This window comes from Anomaloglossus baeobatrachus, chromosome 5 (genome assembly GCF_048569485.1).
Source record: "Anomaloglossus baeobatrachus isolate aAnoBae1 chromosome 5, aAnoBae1.hap1, whole genome shotgun sequence".
In the NCBI taxonomy this organism is placed as follows: Eukaryota; Metazoa; Chordata; class Amphibia; order Anura; family Aromobatidae; genus Anomaloglossus; species Anomaloglossus baeobatrachus.
The window spans coordinates 587,422,378-587,442,614 of NC_134357.1; the positions used below are offsets into that span (position 1 = coordinate 587,422,378).

At 45.6% G+C, this 20,237-nt stretch overlaps 1 protein-coding gene across 1 annotated transcript in view; it reads left to right on the top strand.

Annotated features, from left to right (window-relative positions):
- The window catches only part of LOC142313160 (uncharacterized), a 77,360-nt gene extending 58,748 nt beyond the window's left edge, over positions 1–18,612 (top strand). Inside the window, exons 8-10 of the mRNA XM_075352149.1 lie at positions 3,146–3,223; positions 3,420–3,510; positions 16,173–18,612. Of these exons, the coding sequence (XP_075208264.1) occupies positions 3,146–3,223; positions 3,420–3,510; positions 16,173–17,173 (1,170 nt within the window). The 3' untranslated portion in view covers positions 17,174–18,612. The remainder of the gene's footprint in view (positions 1–3,145; positions 3,224–3,419; positions 3,511–16,172) is intronic.
- The last annotated feature ends 1,625 nt before the right edge of the window (positions 18,613–20,237 follow it).

Sequence of the window (20,237 nt, forward strand, 5' to 3'; positions counted from 1 at the left end):
AATAAAATTACTATTTTTAATGAAATAAGTACTCCGGTGTGTATGTGTTGTTCTGACACATCCTTTTTGAGATTATGTAGATGGAAGTTTTTTCGGAAACTAAATCCTAACATAAGGGAATTATAAGGATCTTGATGTGTGCATCATGCTTTTTCAATTGTCTTCCCTTTGGTCTTTGACCGTTTTTGTATTGAGGTAAAGCACACAGCGGCGGCCCGGTATTCTCAGGCTGGGGAGGGAGAGGGGCAGGGTTAATGTCCCCTGCCTCCCTCCCACCTCCCGCAGCCGAGAATATCAGCCACAGCTGCCCCGGGACTGTCGCATGCATTATGCAGCAGTACCGGAGTGTCCCCGGCTCTTCCTGCTGCCGTGATGCAGTGGCAGTCAGGGTAATACAAGGAGTTAATGGTGGCGGATCACCGCCATTAACTCCAGGCTTGATCATGGCAGCATCTATGAGACAGCTGACATGATCAACCCGTAAGTAAAGTGAAAAAACACACAGAAAAATCCTTTATTTTAAATAAAACACAAATAAGCCTCGTTCACCCTTTTATTAACCCCTCCCGAAACAAAGCTCCGACGTAATCCACAGCTCCGGCGTCCTGCGATGCTTGCATCCAGCCGCGACTGACACAGACACTGCTGAATGCAGCCTCGCAGCGAGACAGCAGACGTAACTCCAGGGCATTTCCCACGGCCGGTAATGTGAACTCACTGCCGACCGTGAGAAATGCAGAGTGTGCTCACAGGGACTCTATCTATCTATCCCTCTATCTATCTATCCCTCTATCTATCTATCCCTCTATCTATCTATCCCTCTATCTATCTATCCCTCTATCTATCTATCCCTCTATCTATCTATCTATCCCTCTATCTATCTATCCCTCTATCTATCTATCCCTCTATCTATCTATCCCTCTATCTATCCCTCTATCTATCTATCCCTCTATCTATCTATCCCTCTATCTATCCCTCTATCTATCTATCCCTCTATCTATCTATCCCTCTATCTATCTATCCCTCTATCTATCTATCCCTCTATCTATCTATCCCTCTATCTATCTATCCCTCTATCTATCTATCCCTCTATCTATCTATCCCTCTGTCTGTCTGTCTATCTATCTATTCTTCTATCTATTCTTCTGTCTAATTCTCTAACTCAGACTGAATTGACTTTTTCTTTTTTTTTTTTTCAATGTGCTTTATTGCATTGATTGCAATAAAGCACATACCAACCCGCACGCGGCAAAACCGCGGCAATACCGCGAACAATACCGCGGTAAAACCGCATGCGGTTTTCGGGTGCGTTTTGCCGTGTTTTTTTACCGCGGGTGCGGTAATCTTTGAAAACCTGCGGAATTTTCTTGAGAAAATTCCATTTTCCAGTGCGCACAGGGCCTAACTCGTCTTGTAGGATCCTCACATAGAGCTCAGCTATTAGACCACCATCGATCCTGGTCAAGTATCCATCGCTTTTTACTGCGAAACCCTCATATATTCAGGCTTCCTCCATGGAACTTGACAGTTCCTTCAATTTCTCAATCCATTTTCCCCTCTTTTCCCTTGTTTTTTCAAGACCCATTTGCCCCCATTAGAGCCGTCTATTGACTTTTATCTCATCGCTCCAAATCACCCGTTTCCAATCTTCTTCTTTCCACTTTTCATGCTTTTTTGCAAACTCAAGCAGACACTTCTTATGATAATATTGTAGTGGAGGCTTCTTCACCTATTTTCGGGCCATCATTCCAGACTTGTGTAACATGCGTCGCTCGATGCTTGCATGGACGTCTGTGATGTCACTATTATGAAGCATATGAGCCATCTCCACTGCCGGGTTTTGTCTCCAGAACTGATAGACCTTGTGATGAGCGACTTGTTGACTCCAATATTTTGCCTGAACGTCACCTCTAGGCTTTTGAATAGATGGACGGACTTCATTTCTTATTCTTCCAACTGTCATGGCCTCACATGTTGCAGTTTGGCAATTTTCTTGGCCAAGAGACCACTATCAATGAGCTGGATGATCCTGTTTTTCTTCTCTTGGGAAATCTTCATGGTGGCTCCTCAATTCCAACCAGTGACCTTTCTCTTTGGAATCAACCTAATAACACACTGAGCTATTAGGGAATGTGAGAACAGGTTGTAATTTATAGTATACAGGAAAAAAAAGAGCGAAACAGTAACAATGCTGCGATATGATGAGAATCTGCATAACTAATCATACGCTAAATAGTTGGACGTGAAAATCGGTGACTTCCAATGAGATTCGGTTCACATGGGAATCCTCTGTGACCTCTAAATATATGAAGTGCTCACATTATTGCTTCATACCGATATCACAACTGTAGTAATTGTATTTCATATGTGTTTACCTTCCCATTCAGATCCCTACAATTTCGGATCCTCTCAGTGGAGATCTTCTCTATAAAATTTTCCTGATTGCCCCGTGAAGGATGAATATGGACAGGGACAAGATGGTGGAGAGGATATTCCACCTCACCCTAGAGATCCTCTTCCGGCTTACTGGAGAGGTAAGAGATTCTGATGACGTCACATTACACCATTCTTATCTATGGGAATAACAGATGGACAGAACTGGAGAGGTGAGGACTCTGGAAATGTCTGGAGTGAGATTTATTACTGTGTCTCTCCATAACCAGGATTACACAGTAGTGAAGAAGACCTCTAGTGAGCGCTGTCAGGCCCCTGTGTCTGAGGGATGGGGAAGACCCCTGAGCCCAATCACGGGGCCTCACCCCCCGATACATGAGGACATCAATGACCAGAAGATCCTAGAACTCACCTACAAGATGATTGAGCTGCTGACTGGAGAGGTGACACTGCTGGGAATGCTGGGACATTATACAGTAACGCTATGAAGGGATCGGGGGTGACGGTATCATTGTATGTGTCAGGTTCCTATAAGGTGTCAGGACGTCACCATCTATTTCTCCATGGAGGAGTGGGAGTATTTAGAAGGACACAAAGATCTGTACAAGGACGTCATGATGGAGGATCCCCAGCCCCTCACATCACCAGGTAATAGACAGGACTAAATACACACGGCCTATAATTATCTGTATGTAAGGAATGAATTCAGTCCCTGTGTGTGTCTCCTCCAGCTCTATCCAGTAAGAGGACAACACCAGAGAGATGTCCCCGTCCTCTTCTCCCACAGGACTGTAAACAAGAAGACCCCGATGTTCCTCAGGATCATCAGGTAGATGGAGAGAAGGAGCCATGAAATCTCCCTATGATGTGTAGACGGCTGTGAAGGTCTTGTGCTCAGTCTTGTTTTATCCTCCAGTATTATATGTGTTATACTTGTGTAATGAGAGCGGTGGAGATGGCAGGATTAGAGCTGATCATAGATGGGACTTCTCCTCTGTCTGTGACTTTTACAATATTTGTTTCAGGAAGAAGATCTGCCCCATATTAATATTATAGAGACATTTGTGATTGGTGATGAGCTGTGTAAAGAGGAAGTTCCTACATATGGCTATCCAGGTAAGTAATAACCTCTAAATGCAGAGAAATAGCAGATTTAATTTCTGGAAATATATCTTTTTTATGTGTTGTCATAATTAATTCTTAACTAATAAAAGCAGAGTGTCAAATCTCTTGCTGAAAAAAAGATTGGTGCAAAAGGATATGACAAACTTACTTCGATTGTAGAGTGGGGGTTCTTCAATAGAGATGAGCAAACCTGTTAGGTAAAGGTTCGCCAATTTCAAATTCAGTACAAGCCTTAGCATGTTCGTTTGGGCTTGGAAACCCAATAGTTTAGAATAGGGACGTGCAGTGTAGTTAAAGCTGTGTGGGTGGCACAAATCTGCACATTTCATGATCGAAATAGGGATTGGTACTTGTATTATCTGCTAAAGAGTTGCCAGTGAAGCATCTAAATAGGTATTGCTACGTATTACTGACTGCTCCAAATTACGCAGTACAACACATTTATAGTTATTGTTATTTATTAGTGCCTGGCCTACTGTAAATTTTGTAGGCAACAAACTAAAAAGTTGTTCTTGGCAATTTTAATTGCCTACTCAAAATTCTGAAAACACAGTTACTGTATAGGTATTGTTACTTGTTAGTGCCTGACCTAAAAAAGTTGCTAGGGAAGTATCTAAAAAGTGGTTCTTGGTAATTTAATTGCCTGCACAAATTTACGCAGTGACATACATGTCTAGGTATTGTTAGTGGTGCCTGCTGAAAATTTGCTATTGAACAAACTACAAAGGTCTGCTTGGCACTTTTCTGTGTCTACTCCAAATTATGCAGTAAAACACATTTGTGGGTAGTGGCATTTTTTTTAGTGCCTTCACAATATTGCCAACTCAGGCAGGAAAGAAATATTTTATCTTTTGTGTTTGGTGTCCGACAGGTGTGACATCTGTTTGAAAGGGGAAGGGTACATCAACCATGAATGGTAAATCATGAAGCGGTTGTCGTGGAAGGGGGAATAGGCGGGGTGTTGGAGGTGTACGTGGGGGAAGTTCTGTCAGTCAAAGGTCTAGTGAGCAAATGCCGGCTCATCCTATCCCAATAGAAATTAGAACAATTTCCGTTACTTGACAGCCTACTCCACTAAATTTGTTTGGTAGCCGAATGTCTCTTCAACTTTGAAATGAGGATGATAAACAGCAGATGCTACAGTGGATGGCAAGCGCTGTATCAAGTGGCCTCTCCTCCCCTTCCTGCACCTCAACATCATACACAGTTCATTCCCCAGAGGTGCCACCACAATTACACTTGTTTGCGCCCCCGTCACAAATCTCCAACTGGCAAACTGACTGTGGGGAACCACAGATGGCCGAGTCTTAAGAGCGGTTCATGCATTCTATCCCATGGGCATCAGAGGTCTGCTCCAAAGATTCCCAGACTCTTGAGGAGGAAAGCATCTGCACCAGTGCCCAAAATCTTTGTGAGTTGGATCCTGGCCTGGACAAAGCAGGGTCCCGGCAGTATCCCAATCCTCATCAAATGATAACCCCTGGGGGTGGAGGTGATGATGATGATGATGAGACTCAGATCCCTGAGGCGCATGTGTACTGTGCTGTGATGTCTCGTTAAGAAGAGGAGGAGGGGGGCAACATTGATCATGGTGATGAAGTTGCAGATCCCACTTGGTGTGAACCCAGAGGCATGCAGCTGTGTAGCTCAGCAGATGAGGAGGAGGAAGGCGAGGATGTTACGGTGGTGATTCCCACACAAACATGTAGTGATGTAACCATGAGAAGCACTGCACCCTCAGCCACAAGTCTGGCTATGGCCAGCAGTGGTTGCGGGGCTGCAGTTTGCAGGAAGGGTTGCCTAGACTGGGCCTTTTTGGAGACCTCAAAAGATGACCCAACTTCCGTTATCTGCCAACTTTGTAAACAATGATTTAGTAGAGGCAAAAATTCAAATAATTTAACTACTACATGCATGAACAAGCACATGCGCAGCCAACATGCATTACTGTGGGAATCTCACTGTGCTAAAATTTGGACTTATGGGCCTTCCCAACCACCGGCTGCCAAATCAACATCGACTGCCGCTTCTACCTCCTCCAGTGTCACCATCAAAAATATTCTAACAGGTTTCCAACCGCTGAATCTCCTTTTTCAATTCGCCACGACAGCACCCATGAGAGAGGGATCTGCCCCCTTCAAGACAGGAAACCTACAGATAAAAAGGGGCGGTCCCCCTCCCTCATCAGTTGGTTTCCTGTCCTGAATGGATCGGAACCTACAGTACCTGGGTCCAGTAGCGTCTGTGCAGTTTGCAGGGGAACCGCGGAGCTTCGGATCTGGAAGCACGGTCAGTGGAGCTCCCCTCGTGGACTCCATCCTTTTGGTGCATCGCGTCCTCTTTCCCTCGGTCTGGATTGTGCCGCCAGGGAAATGACACCTGCAGGAGACCGCTGGTAAGTATGCTGTGCGCGGTGGGGCCAGAGGCTCTCCCTGTGCCATGTGCCTGCTACTTCCGGGTTGCACGGCGTGTGCGCGCAGGAGGGGGCGTGTCCGGGGCCTGCCGCATCAGCACTCAATGAAGTGCACACAAAGGGAGGTATTCAGCTCACCCCTCTTCACTCCTGATCACACCTCCGACGCACAGAAACGCCCTGACCCGGGTGTATAGTGCAAGAACAATATAGAAAAAAAAATTTCCAGCATCTCCAGGAAATAAAATAATAGTTGCTTTATTGAAAATATAAAATCTTCTTACCAAAAAGTAAAACGACATAAAGAGGCATATAGAGGGGAGCACTTTCCTACGCGTTTCACCCCAAAGGGGCTTAATCATGGAGTGCCATCAACACTCAATCTCCACTGCAGTAGCCCGGAAGTGCACAGGAGCACTTTCCGGGGGAACGGACCGGAGGAGGTGGCCTTGAGAGGGCCGTGGATCCCCACTACAAAAGGTGGAGTGGAGCCTGCAGGAGCGTGCTTCGGCCCTCTCCATTATGGGAAGTCCAAGCACCTCCCCATCCAGGGACTTTTCTCCATCCAGGGATCCTGGACATAAGGACTACAGCGATTCCAGAGATTCTACGGGTCGCAAGAGGAAGGAGGACCGCACCGACTCTGCATCCTCTAAGGCTACTTTCACACTTGCGTTGAACGGTATCCGTTGCATTGCGTTGTGTAACGGATGCAACGGATGTGTTGCATATAGTGACACAACGGATGCAACGGATGCTGCAAAACAACGCAATTCGTTTTGATTTTTTTTTTTTTTTTTCCCGGTTTTACCAGCGGCAGACTATAGTGAACGATCAGCTGATCGTTCCCTGCAGCCGGCCGCTGGGTGATCAGCTGATTGCTCCCAGTAGCCGGCCGCCGGGTGATCAGCTGATCGCTCCCGCCCGCCGGGTGATCAGCTGATCGCTCCCGGCTGCCGGGTGATCAGCTGATCGCTCCCTGCAGCCGGCTGCCGGGTGATCAGCTGATCGCTCCCGGCCGCCGGGTGATCAGCTGATCGCTCCCGGCCGCCGGGTGATCAGCTGATCGCTCCCTGCAGCCGGCCGCCGGGTGATCAGCTGATCGCTCCCTGCAGCCGGCCGCCGGGTGATCAGCTGATCGCTCCCGGCCGCCGGGTGATCAGCTGATCGCTCCCTGCAACCGGCCGCCGGGTGATCAGCTGATCGCTGTCACTTGCCGGCGCCCGGGCATGCCGGCGGGCGGGCGCTCAGCTGAGCGCTGTGACTTGCCGGCGGCCGGGCATGCTGGTGGCCGGTCATTCAGCTGAGCGCTGTCGCTTGCCGACGGCCGGGCGCTCAGCTGAACGTTCGGCCACCGCGAGCCAAAATAAAGTTTGATTTAAAAAAAAAAAAAAAAAAAAAAAAAAAAAAGAGCATGCGCAGTGAAATCCAGAGGATTCCGCTGCTCAAAATAACGTTACATGCTGCGTTCCTCCCGCTGGGCGGAAGCAACGGAGCGTCGCCCAGCGGAAGCAACGCAGCTCCTTTTGGTACAATCCGTCACCCATACAAGTCTATGGGAAACAGCGGAATCCGTTAACGGATTCCGCTGTTTCCCAAAAGGGCGGATTGTAACGGAAGGAAAATAACGCAAGTGTGAAAGTACCCTAAGGGTCACCAGACGAAACCCTCGTCTCCACCTCCAAAACCGGTATCCGTCTTTTGCCTGGTATGGGTGAGTGAACTACGTGAATGTTTCCCTATACTGATGATCCCCTTCCGGTTCTATTATAGGCCCCTAGGAAATGCACTACTAAACAGCATAATATGGAATGCCCCCTGTGCGCCCGTGCCCTCCCTAAGGACTACAAACAGCACCTATGTGGCTCCTGCATACAGGCTATACGGGAGGAAGCTCCGGCTTCAGCAACTCCTCCTCCGGATCTACGGGAACTGATCTGCTCAGAAATTCAGGCTTCTCTAAAGTCCCTTCAGGAGTCTAAGAAACACAAGAAGGCTCGACAACGGTCCAGATCCCCCCACCCCCACCCCCCCGGTCATCTGACTCCGATTGTAGCAACAGTGACTCACCTTCAGCTTCTTCGTCATCTACTTCTGATGAAGCAGGGAAGGCGTGCTTTTCCTTAGACGGGATGGTCAGCCTAGTAAAAGCAGTTTGCTCGACTATGGGAATTGCAGGGGGAAAAACCCCCAAGTCTGCGGATCATACCTTGTTCGCTGGTCTGACTCAATAAAAGCAAAAATCTTTCCCAGTGAATGAGGCCCTCAAATCCCTTGTACGTAAGGAATGGCAGAAGCAAGACCATCGTGGGTTCCTTCCATCTTTCTCAAAACGACAATACCCCTTTGATGATGAGGACCTCTCACAATGGTGCAAATACCGAAGGTGGATGTGGCCATTGCAAAATCATCCAAGAAATCTGCACTCCTCTTTGAGGATATGGGATCCCTGAAAGATCCTCTAGACAGGAAATCGGATGCCTTTCTTAGACGGACCTGGGAAGCTTCTGCAGGGGCACTGAAACTAGCCATATCTGCCACATGTACAGCCAGATCCCTCTCGGTCTGGCTGGACCAATTAGAGAAGCAGATTAAGTCCGGAACCTCGAGGACTAAGATCCTTTCCTCCCTACCTCTGCTGAAGGATGCAGCTAATTACCTGGCAGACGTATCGGCCGATTCTGTCCGCCTGGCGGCACGGTCAGCAGGGTCCTCTAATGCGGTCCGGAGAGCTCTCTGGCTTAAATCATGGAAGGGGGACACATCCTCAAAGTCTAGGCTGTGTGCACTTCCATGTGAGGGTGAGTTCCTATTTGGCCCCCAGCTAGATGACATCCTCACCAAGGCTGGAGATAGTAAAAAGGGGTTCCCTAACACGTTTACTCCTCCCTCTAGGCACCCGTTTCACAAACGCCGTTTCCAGCCAACCAGACCCGAACGCAGAGACCGATCTGACCATCCCACTTCGGGGTCCAAGGAAGCCCTGTTTGGCTTCCGTCGGAAGTACCCCAAACAATGATCAGGTTTTTCCTGTTGGAGGCAGAGTCCGTTTTTTCAGGGACGTATGGCAGTCCATCACTTCCAGCTGCTTTATTCTGGACCTGATCTCAGAGGGCCTCCGGCTGGAATTTGCGTCCTTCCCTCCTCAGTGCTTCTGTGTTACACCCACCAGGAGATCAGTGGACCAACATCACGCATTGGTGTCGGAGGTTCTTGCTCTCGTGGACAAGCAGGTCCTGACACCGGTCCCGTTACATCAAAGAGGCCAAGAGTTCTACTCTCTCCTTTTCTTGGTCCCGAAACCAGATGGGTCATTCAGAACCATTATTAATCTGAAAAAATGTAACCTCTTCCTGAGATACCAGCCATTTAAAATGGAATCCCTCCTGTCCACTATGAAACTGCTCTTCCCCGATCGTTACATGGCGATCCTCGATCTCAAAGATGCATACCTGTCCACCCGCGTTATCAGCAATACCTCCGGGTAGCACTCGTGATTCACCACTCCATTCACCATTTTCAATTCACGGCCATATCCTTCGGCGTTTCCCTCGCCCCACGGATTTTCACCAAGGTCATGGCCTAGGTCATGGCTCACCTTCGTGACCACCAGACTTTAATCATCCCATATTTAGATGACGACCTGGTAGTGTGGAGCACGGCAGCACAATGTTCATTCCGCCTCAGTCATGCTATGTCGACCCTGCGACGTCTCGGGTGGATATTGAATCTGCAAAAATCTAGACTCACACCTTCCACCTTTCAGTCTTTCCTAGGCATGCTCCTGGATTCACGACGACAGCGTTGTTTTCTCCCGCCAAAGTTTCATAGATACAAAGGGTCATACGACACGCGCAAAGTCACTGGTCACTTTCCCTCCGGACCGCCATGTCTCTGCTAGGGTCAATGACTTGCTGTATTCCCGCTGTACAGTGGGCCCAGCTTCACACCAGGCAACTGCAGTGGGAAGTCCTGGCAGCTGCAAGCTCAAATCAGGGGTCGCTCGATTGTCCTCTGACCTTGACCAACACCACCCGTGCTTCCCTCAACTGGTGGCTATTGGACACGAACCTGACAAGTGGGAAGGAATGGCATGTTCACCCCACCAGTCTTATCACTACCAACGCCAGCCCCTGGGGGTCGGGAGCTCACCTAGGGGATGCCATGGCCCAGGGTCTCTGGTCCAGTCAAGAGACGAATGCTTCCTCCAACCTGAAGGAACTCATGGCAGTCAGTCAAGCCCTGATGTCCTTCCTTCCCCTCCTCAGGGGCACCCACGTACAACTCTGTACGGACAATCGGACAGTGGTCGCCTATGTCAACCACCAAGGAGGGACGCGGTCATGTTCACTCGTGAAGACGCCAGTTCAAGTCTTGGAGCTCGCCGAAACACATCTTTTGTCCCTCTCTGCTGTGCACATCCGGGGGGTGGAGAGAGAATTCCCCCCCCCCCACCTCCATACAGCTCGGCCAGGGCTCAACACAATCATGCAGTGCTGAAATTTATCTGCATCGGAGAACTGTCACACAGCTGCAGAGTTATAAACCGCTATTCAGGCCGAGTTTGATAAATGACGGTCTCCACCCAACCTGAAGCCAGGGAAGGCCGTGTGCAACAATGGTGCAAACTAGTTAGCGGCCCTACGCCTGGGCGACATCACACATGTGCCTTGCATGGCTGACGTTCTGAACCTAGTTGTACAGTTATTTCACGCCCAGTATCCTGGGCTGGATACGCTGCTGCAGAAGGCACGGTTGGTGTGTGCTCACTTCCGCTGTTCACACCCCACGGCTAATCGACTTGCAACACTAAAGGACTTTCGGCCTACCGGCTAACCAGTTGATATTCACTGTGCGGACAAGGTGGAATTCCACTCTGCACATGTTGCAGTGACTGGCGGCAGCAGCAGCAAGCCCTGGTGCACTATGCCATGACTCATAACCTTGGACAACGCAGTACGGATGTGGGGCAAATCACAATTGCGGAGTGGGCACAGATGAAGGACCTCTGTACCCTCCTAGAGAGCTTTGAAATGGATACAAAGATGATTAGCGCTGACTATGCCATCATCAGCATCACTCTTCCACTCATCTACATGTTGGAGCACACTTTGAATAGTCTGCGAGTGAAGGTGGGGGTCACAGAGGAAGATGAGGAAGGGATAACATTTCCTGTATAGGAAAATGAATGAGTTCATCTCACCTCTCTTCACCCTAGGATCCACCACCGATGCACGGAACGCCCTGGCCCGGGCGGAAAGACACGTGCATAGAAAAAAAAAAGGATTTCCAGCATCGGCGAGACGGAGAGATGTATTAAAACTTAAGACGTTTATTTAGTCCATTAAAAGCAGAATATCACACAAGAGGGCATTAGGGCACACAGTGAGAGACGCGGAGATGGTCCTTGTCCTACGCGTTTCAACCTTGCGGTCTTAATCATGGAGTGAGTACATCTCTCCGTCTCTCCGATGCTGGAAATCCCTTTTTTTTTCTAAACATTTCCTGTAGGGTCTGGACAGTTGTCACAGGAGGGTGTAGTCCATCGATGGAGACGGGTTTATGGTAACAGACAAACTGATAGTGAAGGTGCAGGAGCCAAGGAGCAAAAGGAGGAGGAAGAGATGATGGGCGCAGAAAACTCAGGAGACAAAGAAGATATTGATCCTGTCTCTTTTGTTTGTGGTTGGTGGGATTGGGAAGGAGGAGGCAAACATCAGCGTTACCCCGCCACCAACACAACATGGACTTGGACCGCATGGAAGCATCTGACACATGAACGCCTTTTTGCATCACTATTTGCCAGTCACGCATTGGAAGTTTTGGCCTGTCCAGCAGTTAGCGTTCTCTCAGAAAGTTTCTTCAACGCTGCTGGCAGTGTCCCCTGAAAGTATAGACCACCTAACGTTCATGAACAAGTCATGGATGTCCAGTGATTTTGCCACCCCAGTCCCAGACTGTGCAGACTAATCGATGGTGTACTGCCAGGCTTCTGTGAGCAAGCGGCCTACGTCTGTCCATCATGTATCTCATGATTTTTAAAATATTAATGCCAGGCCACATCCAGTGTATTGCATGGACCATACCTTCATGCTGTTTTAAGACCATATGGGGAGGGGGGCAATGGATGCTACTGTACTACTGTGTGACTGAAAGGGATTTAAATGTCAAGACTCCAGGATGGGTCTTCAAGTTGTGTCTTGTGGGTAGTGCCAATTTTCTGTGTCCAGGAGGCTTATGTCTGTCTGTCATCTTTACTGTCTCTGGCAAAGGTAGAAATGCTGGTTCAGGCCTTGTTCCTGGGCCTGTCCCAAGCTGCCATGTTGCTGTGTTGGGCTATTAGGAGTGTGTGCCAATTGATGCCACTTTTCCTGTTGCCTGACCTTAATTTTTGGAAATGTGGAGATTCCAAGTAGGGTCTCCAAGTTTTATTTTGTTTGAAGTGACAGTGTTCTGTGAGCAAGAAGCCTATGCCTGTCTGTCATTTTGTTGTCTCTGGTGAAGATAGAAATGATGGTTCAGGCCTTTTTACAGGGCCGATCTCACGCATCCATGTCGCGGCTTTTCACTATTTTTAACAATGTGACCAAGCACTGCGGCATTAGGGACACACTGACGGAGCCATAGCTGTGAACGATGATGTCAGTGAGTTCACCTGAGGTCATAGCTGCCGGTTCCCACGGTACACCAGCTATGACCTCAGGTGAACTAAATGAAATCAGTAAACTGTATGAATTCACTTAAGATTAACTCAATGTTGGATCACCGATTTAGGCTATGTGCGCACGTTGAGTATTTGTTTGAAGAAACCTGCATCTCCTAGCAGAAAAACACACCAAACATGAGATGTTGTTTGGCTGCATTTTTCTAACAGGAGATGCAGATTTGGTGCAGAAATGTCTGCCACCAAATACTCAACACACAGCCTGATCCGGCATTGAGTACAATGAGTCTACTGTAACTGGGGTTATTATAGTGTGTGTGTGTGTGTGTGTGTGTGTGTGTGTGTGTGTGTGTGTGATAAATTATATATATACTGCTCAAAAAATAAAGGGGACACTAAAATACCACATCCTAGATCTCAATGAATGAAATATTCCAGTTGCAAATCTTTATTCATTACATAGTGAAATGCGTTTAGAACAATAAAACATAAAAATGATCAGTGTAAATCAAAATTAATATCCCATGGAGGTCTGAATTTGGAGTGATACTCAAAATCAAAGTGGAAAATCTAATTACAGGATGATCAAACCTCAGTGGAAGTGCCTTAAGACAAGAAAATGAGGCTCAGTAGTGTTTATGGCCTCCACGTGCCTGTATGACCTCCCTACAACTAATGAGTATGCTCCTGATAAGGCGGTGGATGTTCTCCTGAGAGATTTCCTCTCAGACTTGGATTACAGTATCAGTCAACTATAGGACAGTCTGTAGGGCAACATGGTGTTGATGGATGGAAATGAGACAAGATGTCCCAGATGTGCTTGATTGGATTCAGGTTTGAGGCACGGCCAGGCAGGCCAGTCCATAGCATCAATGCCTTCATCATGAAGGAACTGCTGACACACTTGAGCCACATGAGGCCTAGCACTGTCATGCATAAGGAGGAACCGAGAGACCACTGCACCTACATATGGTCTCACAATGGGTCTGACTATCTCATGAAGGTACCTAATGGTAGTCAAGGTACCTCTGGCTAGGACATGGAGGGCTGTGCGGCCCTGTAAATAATGGCTTCCCAACACCATTATTGACCCACTGACAAACCGGTCATGCTGGAGGATGTTGAAGGCCGTAGATTGTTCTCCATAGCATCTCCAGACTCTGTCACATCTGCTCTCATCTGTGAAGAGCCAGAGCCAATGTCGAAGCTGCCAATATTGGAGTTCTCTGGCAAACACCAATCGCTCTGCATTATGCTACCAGACACCGCTAACCTTCTTCCAACAGCTCGCATTGATGTGCCATACTGGATGAGCTGCACTACCTGAGCAATTTCTGTGGGTTGTAGACACCTCCTCATGCTACCTCTAGGGGTGAGAACAATGGCAAAAGTGACCAAAACAACAGCCAAAAAAGGAAGAGAACAGAGAAAGGGAATGTGGTCACCACTTGCAAAACCACTCCTTTATAGGGATTGTCTTGCTAATTGCCAATCATTTCTACCTGTTTTCTGTTCCATTTGCTCAACAGCTCGAGAAATTGATTCACAATCCGTGTTGCTTCCTAACTGGACAGGTGGATTTCACAGAAGTGTGATGGACTTGGAGTTACATTGTGTTGGTTAAGTGTTCCCTTATTTTTTTTTTTGAGCAGTGCGTGACTGCGTGTATATGAGAGGCACAATTTGTGAAATAATCCCCTGGGGTCAACTGCTGCAGTATCCGGGACTGCCTTGGAGTGGTACCTGATGTCTACCGGCAACCAAGTCCAACCTGTCACGTCCGGAGGACTACGCAATAGGAAAGTGGGTCCACTGGTCCAAGATATTGTTCAGTGACCCTGAGGAGTGGAGTTACCGAGACTTCACCTCAACTTTAGGAGGCTGAAGCAGACAGATTGCCGATAAGTAACTGTCAGGAGGCAGCCATGGAGGATCCTGATACTTCAGCAGCTGGTGCCAGAGGACGATGTCCAGAAACCGGAGTGGATCAGGCAGGAGCTGGTGCAGACTGGAGCAGATTAGTACTGGTGGTCACAGGCAGGCAGAGGGTGCTTGCAGATGTCAAGAATACAGGATGGACACTGGCGGCTTCGCGGACACTACTGGGCATAATGGAGACAGTCACAGAACAATATAAAGTGCGCGTAAGAGTACGGGGACCTGACAACTAGCATGGGCCATACTTGAACACGCACCTCCCAATGTAGGATGCCTTAAAAATACTGCACCTTTTAAGAAAAAATGGAGAGCAGCGCAGCTACGCCCTAAGTGCGCTCCCGAGAGCCCTGTTGCGCATGCGCTGGCCTCTTGAGCTAGTGGACGCACCAGGCAGGGTGAAACAGGAGGAGGCAGCAGGAGAATGTTGGCGCCCCTGACACACAGGTAGTGGGGACCAACAACAGAGGGGACCATGGGGCCGGACAGAGACTGCAGAAGCAGGGAAAGTGAGCTGGGAAGAATGTCTGCTCTCGTAGGCTGGGAGCACCGATGATGTGACAGAACCTGACCATCAAAGGCACTGAGCTGGGGTATCCTGAGCTGTCAGTGTTGTAAGTGTCAGCTCAGTCATCCAATCTCATACTGGAAGGTGCAGTGTTTTCTGCAGGTGTTTTCTATTCCAGATAATTTTTCAGCTACTTAGCTGAGTAGTTTATCCCAGAGCACTGCCAGTCTTAGCATTTTATTCAGTGGTGCTTTGGCCTCAGTTATCTGTGCTGTGTGGATTGATCTTTTTCAGCCACACCTCTGAACTCATTTGATTGTCCTTTTTGCCTTGTTTCATTGCTCCGATCTGCTACTCCCTAGGTATTCTGCCTCCGGACTGTGACCTGAATCTGCCTCTCTTTCCTCTTAATCTTGAAGTGCTCCTGCCACATCCCAGTCACTCAGGAAGACTGGGACCCGGCTCGGTGATGTCAGGTCAACTGGAAGTTGACCTGATATCACCGGATCTCAGAGGTCACAGAACCCGGGGGTCATGTGATGGGGATGAGCGGACCGCATTAGCGCCGCTCAGAGGCACAATTGACTACACAAGGTATTTGAGAAAAGCCTTCTTTATGAGCTTTTCATCGATGTGTGTGTGTGGCCACTATGGTGTGTAGTGGACCACCCCTTTTAAGGATAAAAGCAGCTTCAAAAACCATAAACAATGTAATTATGTTTAATGGCATGTTTCAAACCTCACTTTCACTAAAGGGTTTTGTGCAGCAAAAGTTTGTAGGTCACTGCGGTTACTTAGTAGACATGTTATATTAAAGAAAATTTTCAAACTTACTGTTCGATGAAGTGTGCAGAAGTTACAAACTCCTAAATTGCAAAACAGTCAGCTCGAAATAACAAAAAAACAAACCATGTGAGCCATTAGTAACTGCAGTAATGCTGTACAGACCCAAAAACACGTAAAAACATTGTTTTCCCGATATATGGCATAACCATCAAAATATGTACATTTCACTTTTAATCACTGAGGTTAAAGTTATAAAATTGATCATTTTAAAACATTGTGGTAAGGTTCAGTTTGGCTGGAATGACCATGATATTAATAACTAATAAAATAATTTTTATTCTTGTTAGATGACGATTCCTGTGGCTCCGAGGAACATTGGATGTCTATAGATTGTAAAGAAAAAAATTGTAGTATCAAACAAGAAACAAGTGAAGAGTATGTGACAATCCCAAATCTAGCTCTTCACAGCAAAGATCTATCATCTGATCCTTTCAAACAGATCCCAACTTCATCACAGAAAGCGAAGAAAAATAAACGTCATAGAAAAGGTGTCCTACATAAAAGATCTCACACAGTGGAGAAGCCGTTTTCATGTTCAGAGTGTGGGAAATGTTTTCGCTGGAAATCAAAACTTACTACTCATAAGAAAAGTCACACAGGAGAGAAGCCACTTTCTTGTGAAGAATGTGGGAAAGGTTTTCACTGGAAATCTAAACTTATTGCTCATAAGAAGAGCCACACAGGAGAAAAGCCATTTTCTTGTGAAGAATGTGGGAAATGTTTTACTGAGAATTCACATCTTTTTAGACACCAGAGAACTCACACAGGAGAGAAGCCATTTTCTTGTAAAGAATGTGGAACACTTTTTGCTTCTAAATCATCTTTTGATAAACATCAGAATATTCACACAGGAGCATTGCCATTTTCATGTTCAGAATGTGATAAACGTTTTAGTGCGAAATCAAATCTTGTTCGACACCTGAGGGTTCACACAGGGGTGAAGCCATATTCATGTTCAGAATGTGACAAATGTTTTAACCAGAAATCAAATCTTATTACACATAAGAAAAGTCACACAGGGGTAAAGTCATTCCCTTGTGAAATTTGTGGGAAATGTTTCAGCGGCAAATCGGCTCTCTTTGTACATCAGAGAATCCACACAGGGAAGAAGCCGTTTTCATGTACAGAATGTGGAAAAAGTTTTAACCAGAAAAGCAACCTTGTTACACATCAGAGAATTCACACCGGAGCAAAGCCGTATTCATGTTCAGAATGTGGGAAAACTTTGCTTAATAAATCAAATCTTATTAGACATCAGCGGATTCACACAGGGATGAAGCCATCTTAATGTTCAGACTTTGGTACACATTTTACCTCTAATTCATCTCTTTTCACACATTAGAATATTCACATGGAAGTGAAGTCCTCTTCATGTCGAAAAGGTGGAAAAAAAATTTTAATCGGAAATCAAATCTTATTAAACATCAAAGAGCTCACACAGGGGAAAAACCATTTTCATGTTCAGAAAGTGGTAAATACACTGAGCAGCTAAAAAAAACCTAGAGAAGATGAAGGATTTTTGTAAGCGAATGACAATGTTTCCAGGTTCCAAAACTGTGCATTCGTTGTTCAATTTTTTTTCCTTTTTGAGTTTTTTCATTTTACGTGTGTATACATAAATATAGTTTGCCATTGAATTGTATTCTTTTTTTGTGCATACACCATTAGTATGGGTAATGCCCATAATAGAAGTCAGATTTTTTAGTGATTCCAGATGTTATATATTTCAATGCTGTAAATTGATAGGGTTCATTCAGGATGTCGCCATTCCCTGGATGAAGCGAAACTCCAGTTGGGCAAGTTTCTAAAATAAACACACAGAGCTTGGATTAAGTATTGGACAATATTTTTTATTATCTTTTATTCTTTGGAATTTTGGGACTATAATAAAAGCTTGGGGCACTTGGCCTCTTTTATTAGTGGTCATCAGGTATTGGAATCTACTTTTGGGTTTAATTCAGGATGTTCTCATTCCCTGGATGAAGCCGATTAGGCGAAACTCCAGTTGGGCAAGTTTGCAAAACAAACACACACTGGATTCAGTACTCGACAATCTTTCTTTGGAATTTTGGGAGTTTAATTAAAAGCTTGGGACGTTCTGCCTCTTTAGTAGTGGTCATCAACTATTGGAATCTACTTTTGCTTTCTCCACACTATTAGATCAACGGAAAGTTACACTGCTGAGGATCGAATCTCGGTGGCTGCTATTCAGAGGTTTGTTGTGGGACCATGCAATATCTATTTCTATACAAGATCCTGATCTCTCCGGCTAAGTTGTCTTACCCGCGCGGTGTACCTAAGATTTGATTATTTAAGAATGTGATAAATATTTTTAGCCAGAGTCCGAATTTTACACATCTAAGAACTCACAAGTGGTGAAAACATTTTCATGCCCAAAATTTGAGAACTATTTTAATCACCTTAAAAAAACGGAGCAGAATCCACTTTATTTGCCCAAATGCGGAAAGTATTTTAATCAAAAGCCAGCTGTAACTGGACATTAAAAATTTCTAATAAGAAAACTATTTAATTTCCTGAATATCTGAAATGTCTTAAGTACGAATCACATTTTCGTAAACATCAAAGGACGAAAGCGAAGAATAAATCTGAGCCAAAATGTTGTTTAAGATTACTATTTTATCATAGCTTTGTTCATTTATATTTGCCTTTAACCAGTTTTTTACTAACACATTATATTTTATGATAAGTCAATGTAGGTTGATTGTTTTGCGTTTATTAAAAAAAAATCTGAAAATTAAGAATTTTCAAAATTTGAATGAATCTTTTTAGATCTTTTGAATCCAAACTACACAAAAATGTTAATAAATAACTTTACTTCATGTCTGCTTTTCATCATCATTTGTAAAATGTTCTTTTGTTGTCTTGGGATGTTAGAAGCTTTAAAATTGTTGCAGTAATTTTTTATTTTTTCTCATACTTTTAATATAGATGAAAATAAATATTGAATGCGAGTAATAAACATAATGATCTGAAATAATCCGACTACTCTAACCACATAGCTCCATATCTCACCATTCACGTCAGCTTTGAGCATGAGATGACCTTCATTTTATAGACAATTATCTTGCCTATCTCATACATAAATGTGACTTGCAAGTATTTAGCATATGATTAGTTATGCAGATTCTTGTCATGTCACTGTATTGTTACTGTTTTGCTCCTAAAATTATTTATTAAAATTTGTATTAATTTGTTATTTCGTAAATTCATCTTTTGGCTTTCAACAATGCCTGAATCATTCTGGACATGCTCTCAATCAGTGTCAAGCATGTGTTTCGACCAAAATCTGATCCCAGGTCTCTTCTACACGTTCCCAATGTTGGTGCATATTGGTCGGTTCACTGGGTACGTATACAGCTTTTTCTTCAACTCAACCCACAAGTGTTCGAATGGGTTGAAGTCTAGAGATCAATCCAGCAACTCTACTTCATTGTCAATGAACCATTTCTTCGTCAATCTCAACGTATTCTTCGGGTCTTTGTCATGCTGAAACACTGTCGTCCTTTTCATACCCACGGTACGTGAGTGTATGAAGTAACTCGTCTTGTAGGACACTCACAAATAGCTCAGCATTGAGACCACCATCGATCCTGGTCAAGTATGCAACGCCTTTGGCTGTGAAACACCCCCTGTATCATCAGGCTTCCTCCACCATTCTTGACAATTCCTTAAATTTCTCAATCCGTTAGCTCCTTTTTCCCTTGTTTGCATCCATCAGAGCTGTCTATTGACTTTTATCTCAGTGCTCCCAATCTTGTATTATCCACTTTTCGTACTTTTTTGCAAATTCAAGCCAACGCTTCTTATGACAATATTAAAGTCAAAGCTTCATCACCTTTTTTCAATCTACCATTCCAGACTTGTGTAACGCGCATCGCACGGTGCCTGCATGTACGTCTGTGATCTCACTATTATAAAGCACACGAGCCGCCTCCATTGCCATGTTTGTCACGCCAGTGTTCAGGTGAGACTACAATGGGTCTCTTAAGGTCTGACTGCCGTGTTCAGATTATAATGTCATGTGTGCACGCGAGAAAGAACAATAACTGACTCTGGATCGGTTATGAGCTTTCTTCCATGTTGAGCGCCAAAGAAGTCTACTCGTATATTTTTCTTACAAAGCCTTTATAGTTCTAGAGGAGTAAAGGGTGTAGACAAAACTTAGTCCAATCAAATATCGCAGGTCAGGCTCAGGACGTATAGGAATTTGCATAGTCCCTGCTGGATTGGTCAATCCATACGTTGAGAATTGTCCAATGTGTTCATCATCTTGGGCGTTGGACAGGATGTAGGAGCCATCTTTAAAGTTACATATGGTAATAATATTATAT